At 43.1% G+C, this 14,488-nt stretch overlaps 1 protein-coding gene across 1 annotated transcript; it reads right to left on the minus strand.

Moving 5' to 3' along the window:
* Positions 1–3,125: 3,125 nt before the first annotated feature.
* On the minus strand, positions 3,126–13,836 carry LOC110492250 (von Willebrand factor A domain-containing protein 1). The gene is made up of 6 exons (XM_021566397.2): positions 13,315–13,836; positions 9,917–10,474; positions 8,572–8,904; positions 6,256–6,531; positions 5,812–6,093; positions 3,126–5,351 (listed from the first exon to the last, which is right to left on the minus strand). Exons 1-6 carry the CDS (start codon positions 13,397–13,399, stop codon positions 5,323–5,325), a joined length of 1,563 nt encoding a protein of 520 aa, XP_021422072.1. The 5' UTR covers positions 13,400–13,836; the 3' UTR covers positions 3,126–5,322.
* Positions 13,837–14,488: the final 652 nt, after the last annotated feature.

The raw sequence follows: 14,488 nt of genomic DNA on the forward strand, positions 1-14,488 counted from the left end.
TACAAGTCGCAGTGGTGGGTGGTATAAGGTGCTTTAGTGACAAAACGGATGGCACTGTGATAGACTGCATCCAGTTTGCTGAGTAGAGTGTTGGAAGCCATTTTGTAGATGACATCGCCGAAGTCGAGGATCGGTAGGATAGTCAGTTTTACTAGGGTAAGTTTGGCGGCGTGAGTGAAGGAGGCTTTGTTGCGGAATAGAAAGCCGACTCTAGATTTGATTTTCGATTGGAGATGTTTGATATGAGTCTGGAAGGAGAGTTTGCAGTCTAGCCAGACACCTAGGTACTTATAGATTTCCACATATTCTAGGTCGGAACCATCCAGGGTGGTGATGCTAGGCGGGCATGCGGGTGCAGGCAGCGATCGGTTGAAAAGCATGCATTTGGTTTTACTAGCGTTTAAGAGCAGTCGGAGTTGAATGCATTCAACTGAAATGTGTCTTCCGAGTCTTTCAGACAGAGATGCAGCACAACCTGGTCCCAGGGGTAAACATAGCATTGTAAATGTAAATCTGGTACACTCAAATGAGTATGATATGTTACATTTCGTATGGTATGTATTCATTTCTGTATGTCCATCATCCATTTCATATGATATGTTACAAAGTACAATTTGCATGATATGTTCCAAATTGCAATTCGTACAATTTGTTACGAATTTGCAAAGTGTATGATATGTTACGAATTTCAGTTTGTTGTGGTTAATGTTAGCTAGATGGCTAATGCCAGCTAGGCTAGTGTTTAGGGTTAGGGTTTTAAGGTTAGGGGAAGGGTTAACTAACATGCTAAGTAGTTGCAAATTTGCAAGATGAGATTTGAACACGCAACCTTCGGGTTGCTAGATGTTCGCTTCATACGTCCGTCTATCCACCCCGACCAACAACCCTACATTCATTTTTGCGTTCAGTAACCTTCTGTCTTATGTAACCATGTCATACTAATTTGAGTGTCCCGGATTTACATTTCATGTGTTACGTCTAGTCTGAGACCAGGCTGTGAAGAAATACATGGCGGAGGTGTAGGATGGTGTGATCGTGATTCAGGAGGAGAGCCAAAGGGAGAACAATGTATTCTGTTATATCCAGTATCTGTAAATGGAAGGGGACTGTGGAATGGCCACTGCAGAAGAGGCAGGAGGACATGTGTGAGAGAGTGAACAGTATTCAGGAAGAGGGAGGAGGACTGATATGCAGGGGCCTATTGGCCATCTGGCAGTTCTAGCAAATGCCAGATGGGCTGGAATGTTTTTTTCGTTGGGTGGGCTGGGGTCACACAAACTCGCATGCAAAGTCTAACACGGCAGCAGCAAAGAGACCTGCTCCTAGAAAGCCAAGATCATGGATCGTAAAAAACGGAAAGGGTGCCTGTAAACGTAGAAAGAGCATATTCTACATTGTCACCTCATTCAAAACGTCCTGTTTTTTGGACGACTAAAACCATGATTTGGTCAAACAGGAAAGTGCATTATCCTCATGATGCGTGTAATGAAAGTATCAGCCCCTGTGCCTTTGCCCTCGATGGGGCCTGCTGCTGTGATGAGTGAGCCAGTCCTATCTCCCCCATGCGCTTGAGAGAAATACGTTCTGATCGTATAACATTTCTAAATGCAATTAAGGGAAAAACACAGCTTTCTGTAGGTATCCTTACTTCTTAACTCTCAATATTCAGCTCAGTAGCAACTATTTTACAACCAAGATATTTGATATGGCTTTGTGATATGGAGCAACATGTTAAATGCACCCTGGCCATTACCAGGGTATAGGCCTAAAGGTCTCATGGGTAGTAGCCTACAACTGCAACATTCAATTTACTGTTGGATGAATACATGGCTACTAGCAGTGGCATTATATTTAGTTAGAGATCTACAAAGTTAATGTGTTTTGAGTTTCCACTTCCTCAGGGGTTGAACCCCAAGTTAATTAGCCTATGATATTAGTTAGTGCACATAAAGATGTATGTAATTTATCTCTATTGAAAAAAACAAAGTTGGTATTGGTGGTTCCCGGAGTGATATGGGCTGGTGTGGATAAACTGCCAGTGCTGAATTCTTGTCCCAGTCAGCCTCTGATGATGTGATCTGGGAGGAGCTGAAGACTCTAAGAGGCATATTGGAGGAGGTAAGGCCAGACCATCACCCCTAATGTAATCTTTAACCAGCTTTGGCTGGTCCGGCCATCTGTCTATCTGTCTCCACGCAGAGAGGCGTGGTGAAGCAGTGGTCAGCATCCTCCATCATGCCCCATCTCATCAACTCTGCCGATCCTTCCTCACGGCAGAGCTGGTATTTTCCACTCGGGCCCGACCAGACCCCCAACACCCAGCCAGAGCCAGCCAGGCATGCCTGCACCAAGCTCCCCCGCATGCCCCCCTGTCCCCCTTGCCACACGCATCTGCACCTCCCCCTGGACAGACCGGGGAGCTCTCCCCTGCAATGGACACCCCCAAGCCCTCATTGCCCTCCTCCAGTACCACACACACCAAGCCCCTCCTGCTGTTTTCACCAATGGCTGCTCCTGCTCTGGACCTCTTTAGCAAATGACAGGAGTGGAATGTAATAGCCTAGTTGCCGTCTCTGTTCATCTAAGTGAGAGTGAGGAGAGAAGGGAAAGGAGTACCTAAAACAATGTGCGAAAAAGAGGAGACCTCCTCTGAGAGTGATCGTGATGAGAAGTGAGGAACTGCCAACCCACAGGAGGATAGACTGTTAAACAAAGACATCTCATAGAACAGGAGTTAAAGAACAAATAGCAGATCCTCAAGAAATTGCAGCAGGATGGCGAAAGCAGAACAGGAGGCAGAGGAGAAAAGGCAAAAGAAAGAACTGGAGATAACGGAAAAGGAAAAGCATTGGGAGCTACAGAGAATGAACGATAAAGAGAGTTTTAGAAAATGGAAGAGAATGAAAGGACAGAGGGGAAAGGGAAAAATAAGCAGGAGAAGAAAGAGGGAGAAAGAGATGCAAAATGCAAAAGATGCAAAAAAAGAGAGCTGAGGAGGAGAAAAAAAACGATTGAACGACGAGGATGAGAAGGCAGAGGAGGCGACAATTAAAAGAAAATGAGCATGATTGTAACGGCTTTCTTCCGTTGAAGGAGAGGAGGACCAAAATGCAGCGTGGTTAGTGTTCAACATGTTTAATGAAGACGATAACCGAGAACACTACAAAATACAAAACAACAAATGTGAAAACCGAAACAGTCCTATCTGGTGCAATGACACAAAGACAGAAGACAATCACCCACAAAATACCCAAAGAACATGGCTGCCTAAATATGGTTCCTAATCAGATACAATGACAGACAGCTGCCTCTAATTGAGAACCAATCTAGGCAACCATAGACATACAAAACTACCTAGAACGGACAAAACACATAAATCCCCCATGTCCCACCCTGACCTAACCAAAATAATAATGAAAACAAAGATAACTAAGGCCAGAGGAAAAATGGCAAAGAAGAGTGAGGAGATGAGAAAATTAGAATGGGAGTTAGAGATGCATAGAATGTCTTACAGGGGAAGGCCATGAAATAAGACTCACCCTTTGACAACCTCTATTTCCAGCTTTTCCTCACAAATCAGATATGAATGTTTCATATTCATCATAATTTCTACAATCCCTTTTGATATCAACCCTTCTTCAATTAATTCCTCTAATTAGCATCCTGATCCTCAATAAATGGTCAGTCATTCAGTCCCTGTGCTTTAACTGATGTACCACTGTGAGAGGTGACTGCAACAACCCAACAGCATCCATCAATACTAGGCACTAAGAGACAGTTCTGGAAGTTAATGCAGTTAATGTTAATGCAAAAAAATGTGATGCAGTTAGTTAGGAGTGAAAATAAAAATGACCAAACAAATACATTGTATTACACCTGTAATCACTTTGGATATGCATGATCATTCTCAATGAAAATCCGCTATGTTGTAAAACTAGTTCATTTAATATAGTGATGAACAACTCTCAATGTAATGAATATGAACAAACCAACACTGAAACTATCTAAAAAGGATCTAAAATGCATCAGTACAACTTCCACAGGGAGGCAGCAGAAACCAGCTGATAACAGACCCACCGCACTGCACAGACGTCAGTTCAACGTCTATTTTTGATTTACATTTGGTTGAGTCGTCAACTAACATGAAGTCAATGTGAAATCAACATAAAATGTCACCATGTCAATTGGATTTAAGTTAAAAGTTGGGTGAAAAAGAGACAGAATTTCCTTACGTTGATGACTTTTTGCAAATCCAATCAGTTTTCCACGTTGATTGAACGTCATCGCTTAGATTTTTTGATGTTGAAATGATGTCGAAACATTACACCTACAGTATGAATACGGTCAGATTGATCCTTTATCGAAAAATCATCTGCAACATCTCACTGGTAGAACATCTCGTCTGTGGTTTTATCAGTGCAGCCATGTAGAGAATCAGATTTTTCATTGGTTTAGATGGGTTCCTCTGTTATTAAGGATTCTGTGTCCATTTGCCCTTCAATTAAAGTGAGTTGGCACACACATGGAAAGAGTGTTACTAAAATATTACGAGTGGGTGCTTTGGGAAATATTCAGATTATTTTGCAAACATGGTTGCTCCTTGTGTATTGTAGAAGCTAGAACATTTTTAAAAAATACATTCCTCCCCACTGGGTAAAACTGGTTGAATCAATGTTGTTTGCACGTCATTTCAACAACATCAAAAATGTATGAGATGATGTTGAATCAACGTGGAAAACTGATTGGATTTGCAAAAAGTCATCAAAGTAAGGGAATTTCATGTTTTTTTCCACCCAACTTTTAACCTAAATCCAACGACTTGGTGACATTTTCTGTTGAATTCAAATTAGTAAATCACCATGTCTGTGCCCAGTGGGTCTTGTTGATTAAAACTACATTATGCAAAATACCATCAAGCAGAATGACCTTGATCTATACTGATATGCTTAGCCACTCTCTACATTTTATATCTAAAACAAACATGTTTACAGTGTGATTACAGGTTTTAGGCAATGTAAAGTAAATGTGAAAATCAAGATGTATATATCGCTGGAGATAGCAACCCAACTCAGTTAGGGTGCTTACTAATAGAGCAAGATCTTTATAGTACAGCAAGCCTATCTATCTATCAATCTATCTATCAATCTATCTATCGTATCAGTATCTATTAGACAGTGCTTTGTAAGCCAAAGGCCTTGTGTCTTGTCCAGAAAGGAGAGAACGAACTGAAGGAGGGATGCAAGTTCAGATGCATTGTTCCTCTATCTCTTCTTCTCCTTCATCTCTCCATCCTTGGCATAGTGCCTGTTGAGCTCAGCAATGTTATGATCTGTGGCCCCAAACCGATGCATCTGAAAGGAAGAAGGAAACAGACACACATGAAAATCTCATACCAGACATTCCCAGTAGCAAGCCAAGAGTGTTAGCTAGTTGTTATGGAAACCCCAGTTGGCACAACCACAACCACACATTTTTGGTGTGGTTACTTTGGGGTCAGACAGTTGTTTCCCAAAAATTATCAGAAGTTTTGGTGACATACTATAAGTGGATCATTGTTGAAATGTAGGCAAAAAAATAGGCTACTGCTCCTCTTCAGATTCAAAATGCTATTCAAAACTCATCCTTATCCAAACAGAGAGATGGCTTGGGTGCATTTAAAAGTGCAAATTCTAGGATCCAATTAGAAATGCCCCCAAAAATGCCATGCCCGCTCCAATTGACCAACTCAACAACTGAAATTAACTGACCCCAACCAGCAGTGCTGAAAGGGTTCACTTCCTAATTCAAAATGGCAGCATGCTGTCCTCTCACCTGAATGAAACTGGGCCATACAGCAGAGGCCCTCCCCGCGTGCCGTCCGGTAGACGGGTGACACACACACTCGGGTGGCGGGGGGCAGGTGTGTGAGGCGTGTGGACAGTGAGTTGGAAGGCAAGTAGAGGGAGGAGCGCGGGGCGGCGGTAGAGCCGTGGATGCCCTGTCCCTCCCAGGTGAGCCAGTAGCCCCTGAGGCCGTCCACGCTGGCTTTCCAGTCCACCTGCACAGAGTCACTGCCCACCGTGGTCAGCTGCAGGTCTGCTAGAGCCGGCCTCACTGAGAAGGGAGGGAGGGGGGGAATAAGGCCTATGTGCTGCATTTATACAGTTCTATGTGAAGTATAATAGTCAATTTTGCATTTCCCCCTTTTAATACTTCAGTTTAAGCTTTAAGGCTAATACCATTCATACCTAAGACCATATCCTCAATGCTCCTTACCCTCCTCAGTGCACACTTTGACAGACATGGCCCTCTCCCGGCCAGAGGAGTGCCGTGCGCTCACGGTGACCAGGTACTGGGTGTCTGGCTGGAGGTTAGTCAGCAGGGTGGAGTTCTGCCCTTGGCCCACAGTAGTCATGTGGAGCTTCCCCCCCGGCAGGGCCATGTACTCCACCTGGAAGCTCTGGACAGACTCTGGCTGCAGAGGACCCCAGCTCACCCTCACACCGTTGGCCCCTGAGTCAGACACCGTCACCACAGTCGGGCTCAACACCTCTGAGGAGACAAAGTGATACAGTTGAAGTCGGAAGTTTACATACACCTTAGCCAAATACATTTAAACTCAGTTTCTATATTCCTGACATTTAATCCTAGTTAAGATTCCCTGTCTTAGGTCAGTTAGGATCACCACTTTATTTTAATAATGTGAAATGTCAGAATAATAGTAGTGATTTATTTCAGCATGTATTTCTTTCATCACATTCCCAGTGGGTCAGAAGTTTACATACACTCAATTAGTATTTGGTATCATTGCCTTTAAATCGTTTAACCTTGGTCAAATGTTTTGGGTAGCCTTCTACAAGCTTCCCACAATAAGTTGGGTGAATTTTGGCCCATTCCTCCTGACAGAACTGGTGTAACTGAGTAAGGTTTGTAGGCCTCCTTGCTCGCACACGCTTTTCAGTTCTGCCCACACATTTTCTATAGGATTGAGGTCAGGGCTTTGTGATGGCCACTCCAATACCTTGACTTTGTTGTCCTTAAGCCATTTTGCCACAACTTTGGAAGTGTGCTTGGGGTCATTGCCCATTTGGAGGACCCATTTGAGACCAAGCTTTAAATTCCTGACTGATGTCTTGAAGTGTTGCTTCAATATATCCACATAATTTTCCTTCCTCTGATGCCATCTATTTTGTGAAGTGCACCAGTCCCTCCTGCAGCAAAGATCCCCCACAACATGATGATGAAACCCCCGTGCTTCACGGTTGGGATGGTGTTCTTCGGCTTGCAAGCCGCCCCATTTATCCTCCAAACATAATGATGGTCATTATGGCCAAACAGTTCCATTTTTGTTTCATCAGACCAGAGGACATTTCTCCAAAAAGTACGATCTTTGTCCCCATGTGCAGTTGCAAATCGTAGTCTGGCTTTTTTTATGGTGGCTTTGGAGCAGTGGCTTCTTCCTTGCTGAGCAGCCTTTCAGGTTATGTCGATATAGGACTTGTTTTACTGTGGATATAGATACTTTTGTACCCGTTTCCTCCAGCATCTTCACAAGGTCCTTTGCTCTTGTTCTGGAATTGATTTGCACTTTTCGCACCAAAGTACATTCATCTCTAGGAGACAGAACGCGTTTGCTTCCTGAGCGGTATGACGGCTGCATGGTCCCATAGTGTTTATATTAGCGTACCATTGTTTGAACAGATGAATGTGGTACCTTCAGGCGTTTGGAAATTGCTTGTGGAGGTCTACAATTATTTTTTTGAGGTCTTGGCTGATTCCATTTGATTTTCTCATGTCAAGCAAAGAGGCACTGAGTTTGAAGGTAGGCCTTGAAATACATCCACAGGTATACCTCCAATTGACTCAATTAGTCTATCAGAAGCTTCTAAAGCCATGACATAATTTTCTGGAATTTTCCAAGCTGTTTAAAGGCAGTCAACTTAGTGTGTGTAAACTTGTGATACAGTGAATTATAAGTGAAATAATCTGTCTGTAAACAATTGTTGGAAAAATTAATTGTGTCACGCACAAAGTAGATATCCTAACTGACTTGCCAAAACTATAGTTTGTTGACAAGTATTTTGTGGAGTGTTTGAAAAACGAGTTTTAATGACTCCAACCTAAGTGTATGTAAACTTCCGACTTCAACTGTATGTAATAATAAAATATATATAAAATGATGATTTACCAAGTGATTTTATTCTAAAGTGGAAGTGAAAGCTGGAATCCTTAACGGGGGAACTGCCACATCCGTTTCTGATATTACAACAAAGAAGATACTACAAACAACCAACACAGTTTTTTTCCCGTCTGACATCATTGCAAGTGCAATAGAACAGCAGCACATGTACAAATTTTACAACGAGGCACAATCTTCCCCAGCTCTACCTTGTCAACAAAACAAAAACAATAACAACGGCCGTGCATTGGACAGTGGTGCTGTTTCCCCTACTGCGGATTCCATCTTCAAGAATTTTTGATATACAGTGTGAGGCCCATGCTGGACACAACCCTAAAGACATCACACTCCAAGTCAACATTGTTAATTGTAACAATGTAAATGTCCAATGTAAACGTGCCACCTCCTCTTACCTGGCTTAGTGGTGAAGGTGACAGAGAGGGGGTTGAGCACCTGTAGGTTGGACTTAGGAGTCAGTGTGGCCATGTATGTGGTGTCTGGTTTCAGGTCCATCAGCCTTGCCATGCTGGAGTCCCCTGGCCGGGTCAGTCGTTGGTAATGACTACCACTGGTACTGGGGCTGGTACCAGGCCCCCTTGCTTCTCTTTCGCTCACTCCTAGACTGGGAGCCGGTCCAAACCGGATCTCATAGTAACCGGTCAAACCGGCCAGAACCGGTCGCCACTGCAGCATGGCGCTGTCTGTGGACACGTCTCGCACCTGGAGCCGTTCAGCCCGGAGGATCTCTGTTAGAGAAGAAACATACTGAGACCGAAGGTCTGGTGGACTGGAGGTGCAATATACACGTCTCGCACCTGGAGCCGTTCAGCCCGGAGGATCTCTGTTAGAGAAGAAACAGACTGAGACCGAAGGACTGAACCACTGGTGCAACATACACCTCCAGTGGAGACTCGTTTCACTTTAAATCGGAGGACGTGCTCATTGTAATGGCTGGAATGGAATGAATGGAAATTTATATTGAAACGATGGCGGTACCATACCATATTAACACAGTGTGCAGATTCCCTTCTCTCACTGGCAAACATTCCTACTTGGATAACCAGAACAAGATGGCAAAAAAGAGAGGGAGGAAAGGGATGAGTTGTGGAGGACACGCCAGTAAGAGAAGAGCTCAGACAGACAGACAAACTGTGGGTTCTCCAATGCATTCACAACTCATGCCATAAAAACCCTTGAAATAGACAAACCAGTTCTGGAGGATACCACTGTAACAAATAGCAAACCAGTATTCAGGTTTCAGTATCAGCGGAAAGGAACCTCAGGCACTCGCTAAAGGAACCCTGGATTCTCCTTCTGTGTCGTAAACAAACTGTATTTACACTCTGCGTCCGCCCATCACTATGCATCATGTCTTAGAGCTACATATGTTTACTGGAAGTGCCTGTGTGTCGCTATGACTGTTACCCTATCTGACCAGAAAAATACCGTCTTGTCTATATATATATATATATCTGTCTGGCACCGTAGGGGGGCACGGTAGAGGGGGCTGGGTTGAATAATGTCTTTATTAATAGTCCCCCCTCTCTCATTACAGTCTAAAACACACGGTCTCTTCTTCCCTCTATGTCCCACTGTCTCTAGGAGTGGGTATGTGATAAAGGAGCAGCACAGAGACATGGATTTGTACAGCAGCACAGTTTATAGTAGAGCTCAAAAGAAGGTGTCAGGTCCATGTTAGTTGCAGTCAATTGTGGAATCAAAATGGACACACACACACAGAACCCCACACGCACTCACCAATAATGGCATCCCTCAGGTCCTCAGTGATGATACTCATATCGTCGATGTCCACAAAGTACAGGTGTGACTCCACAGGAGGGGTGACCACCTGCCGCAGCACCTGGTAGTTCCCGTGGCCCGTGGAGATCACCAGAACGGCCACGCCCTCCTCTCTCAGCTTCTCCATTGGTCCAATCACATCACCCGGCTTCACCCCATCCGTCAGCCACACTAGAACTCTGGGGAGTTCTTCCCTGGCCCCCGCACCACCCCCGGGCTTCAGCACCCAGTCCTTGGCCATCCTGAGGGCCTCCTCTGTGTTGGTGTCGCCCCTCAGAGGCTTGGTGTTCCCCAGCGCCCCCTGTAGGCCAGTTTGGCTATTGTGGCTGTCAAAACCAAACTCAAGGCGGGGTTGGGTGCCCACCTGCAGAAGGCTCACCCTCACCTGGTCCTCACCCAATGAGAATGGAAGGAGGAGCTCGGACAAAAAGCCCAGCATGCGGGAGTAGTCATAGGATGAGACGCTGCCCGAGGAGTCCAATAGGAAGAGGATGTCACCCTCACAGCAGTTCAAAACTGAGAGGAGAGGAAAGGTTACAGGTGGTGGACACACATTCAGTAGATTTTTACAGCTATACGAGAATATAGATACATACAGTGGGGCAAAAAAAGTATTTAGTCAGCCACCAATTGTGCAAGTTTTCCCACTTAAAAAGATGAGAGGCCTGTAATTTTCATCATAGGTACACTTCAACTATGACAGACAAAATGAGGAAAAGAAATCCAGAAAATCACATTGTAGGATTTTTTATGAATTTATTTGCAAATTATGGTGGAAAATAAGTATTTGGTAAATAACAAAAGTTTTCCACCATAATTTGCAAATAAATAAATTAAAAATCCTACAATGTGATTTTCTGGATTTGTTTTCCTCATTTTGTCTGTCATAGTTGAAGTGTACCTATGATGAAAACTACAGGCCTCTCTCATCTTTTGAAGTGGGAGAACTTGCACAATTGGTGGCTGACTAAATACTTTTTTGCCCCAATGTATGTATAGGCTACGGCTACAGATTATCATGCTAATAATATGTGAAAATGAATGAGAATATGCTCCTAGAGATTAAATGTAGCAATATTTACACCTTCTCAGTCTGTCTCTTCCCCCACTTCATGGTGGGTGAATTTCTATAAGCATAGTGCTTATAATACGTGTGTGAGATACACTAATTGTTGTGTATGTGGGAAACATAGTGGTATAGTTAGTTAACCTACAAACTTCCCATAGAGAAGTGGCAAACTCATAGCCACACTTATTTACGGGGATATGTACAGTACAATCCTAGAGCAAAATGAGACGGTGTGGAGCATCTGTGGAAAAACCCACTACCACTTCCAACTTTCTCTCTATTTTCTCTCTCCCTCTGATTCCTTCTCCCTCCCTTAACTTTTTCCAGTGGTCCCCTCCCTGTTCAGTGTGAGTGTGCATGCATGCAAGTGTGCGCACACCCACACACAGAAATGAGTGGAGGAGTGAGAACCAAGTAATTACAGAAATTAGACCAGATCAAAACAAACAAAATATAGGGATGAAGTGAGATAGATCAGAGTAGGGATGGGCGGATGAAGGACGGATGAAAGATGCTGTCACAACATTTAGGAAGACTAGGCCAAATATTCCAGATTTGCCAATTTGACATATTTCGTAACAGTAGCACGAAACATGGCTTCTCATTTAAGGGAGAGGGGTTAGGGGGAGAGAGAGGAGAGGGGGGGAACAGTAGGAGCTATTGGTGGTATAAGGAGGGGTTGGAGGTGGAGAGAGAGAGAGAGAGAGAGAGAGGATAAGGGGGAGGTGTGTTTTTGCAGTTCCATTTGAGAGAAGAGGAAGAATGTGCAGTAGTAGCACATGTGCTCAGAGCAGAAAGAGTGAGGGAGAGAGAAAGAAAGAAAGAGAGAAAGAGAGAGAAAGCGAGAGAAAGCGAGAGCGAAACATGCTAAGTTCGTTGTCCAGCTATGAGTTCTTTTGAAATGCACTATTTTCTTTGGGCCCTTAAAAGTGAATTTCTTCAGGCTTTAATTTGACGCTCGATCTGTGGTGGTTGTACTGACAAGTGTGTAGTGTTGAAGGACGAATTGCAGTGAGTGTGAAAACACTGCCTTTCTCTCTTTCACTCTCTTGCTTCCTAAAGAATTCGCTACATCTGTCTTCTTGTTTGGACTTTGTACTCCTCCAGCTGCCTTAGTGGCCTCCAGGTTAAAGTGCCTATAAACAGTATTTACAGTATGTATGTGTCTCTCTGGTCATGCCTATTGATTGTAAACCAAATATTTGCTTTGTACAGTATTAGATTTACAGTCCACCATGAACAAGTTTGACTAATATAGTAATGGTTACACTGAATGTAAATTATGAAACCCCATAACCTTGATGAGCATGGGAATAACTGACCATAACACTTTAGACCTGTTTCACACATGCATGGAAGCTCACACACACACACCACACACACACACCACACACACACACACAGGTGTGTACTTCAGATTGACAGCCCAGATGTGATAGAAAAGGCCTCATCCACAGTTCTTCTTGATTTAAAACATGATGTGGTTATTTCACCAAGCTGTATCACACCAGGCAGTGATTGGTGAGTCCCATAGGACGGCGCACAATTGGCCCAGCGTTGTCTGGGTTTGGCCGGGGTAGGCTGTCATTGTAAATAAGAATTTGTTCTTAACTGACTTATCTAGTTAAATAAAGGTTAAATAAATAAAAATGAAAAAACATCAGTAGGCTATATGTAAGATCAAAATACATCACAGGAGATGAAACCTGAATAAACTGTGCTTCTCAGCCAGTCCTTAGTATTAAAAGCATTTTTATGTTTGAGTGCGATGCATAGAAAGTAATTAGGCTCTTAGTCAAAACATGGCTTGTCTATAAATGGAAGAGGGTGTGAGAAGTGTAATGTTCTGTACATTATACCCTTACACTGAGTCATAAAAACAGACCACTGACAGATTGAATTGACTCACCACCAAGTTTAGTTTTCACCACTACGGTTATGAGCTCTAGCTAACACATGCATGGTTGTAACAAGCGTTCAGTAATTATTATGGTGTTATAATCAATTAGATGTTTTAATTTACATCACCATAAATCATATGCATAAATACATTTAACATAGCGTTAAACTTCTCATTAAAATCCAGGAACAGGTATCAACATAGGTTACTGTCAAAATTGTAGAAATTCTATGAACAGTAGTCTATGATAAAATTATTGTGCCAATCTAATAACACCATTTGGAGATACTCTGACTGCACCTCTCCTCCCTAGTCTGTCAGTCATGTAGAACTAGGCTATAACATCCACCCACCACCAGAACAACGACAATCACCTGCAAAACTCACCTGCTTCTGGTGCGGAGTTTTGACCACTGGACGACCACAGGAACACGCAAACCAGCATGCAAGTAAATGCAACCCGAACCTTCATTGCAAGGGTTAATTGTGATCAATTCCAGTATAAAGAATTATGACGATATCGAAAGGGCTTCCTCCAAAAAAGTGTCCATTGCCTGGACCGTTGCTCCAAGTGAAATGGTAATCAGGCTTACATTCGAGCTACTAACAGGCTATAAAAAGATTGGAACTTCACATATCCTCACTTTCACTCAGACTTTTCCAGTTTTGTTTCTGTTTTTCTGGAACATTTTATTCTCGTAATATTTTCCCCAGAAAATTGGTTGCTCGGGTATCCTCCGTGAGTTTGTGAGGTAAAAGGCGCTTTGAGCGAACTAGGGCGTGAGTGTTCAAGCCGGTTCTTCGCCCTGACTCCAGTCCCGTGTCCAGGTCCTCCCCTTCCAGTGTTCAATCGTCTTTATTTCCAGTCTTTCAAGAGACTTCGAATAGCAAGAAGCTCAAGAGAGCTCTCGCCAAACGTCATTGCTCTGGAAAGGTGCCCATTTTCTCATAAAGTTTATCTTTACATTTTATGGCGAGTAGTCAATCACGCAAAAAGTGAAGAGTCTTGAAAATGTGAAACATAAAGAAGAATTGTAACTTTAAGCTTTGAAATTAGCCAACGGTATAATTATCTGGATTCTGTACACTTATCCTATTATAACTACGAATTTCAGTTATGAGCCGTTGTAATTATGGATACTTTTATTACCAGAGGGCCACTGACTTTCAGCACCAAAATCATTTTAATGAGAGTGCCTCCTCAAGATGACAGGCCTAATGTAGGCTATATTCTATTTAATGTGTATGTGCATGCTTAGTTAAATATGATACTATAAGATCATGTAAAAAAATCTAAATATAGAATTACAGTATGATGACAGACTGTTCACTGACTGGTGGACAAAAATAATGGGGTCAAGCTCTTGGACTTCAGCATCAGGTTTGCTCAAGTCGTCAAAATAAATTCCATTAAATATTATTTTTAATTGAATTGCATCAGCCTATAGTGCCTCAGGGGAGACTTGGAGAATGTGATATTGGGAAGGGGTCTATATGAGAGTGAAAAGCAGGCAGCTTTTGTAGAGAGAGCGAGAGAGAGAGAGAGGTGAGGAGGAGTAGG

Source organism: Oncorhynchus mykiss, chromosome 16 (genome assembly GCF_013265735.2).
Source record: "Oncorhynchus mykiss isolate Arlee chromosome 16, USDA_OmykA_1.1, whole genome shotgun sequence".
Lineage (NCBI taxonomy): Eukaryota > Metazoa > Chordata > Actinopteri > Salmoniformes > Salmonidae > Oncorhynchus > Oncorhynchus mykiss.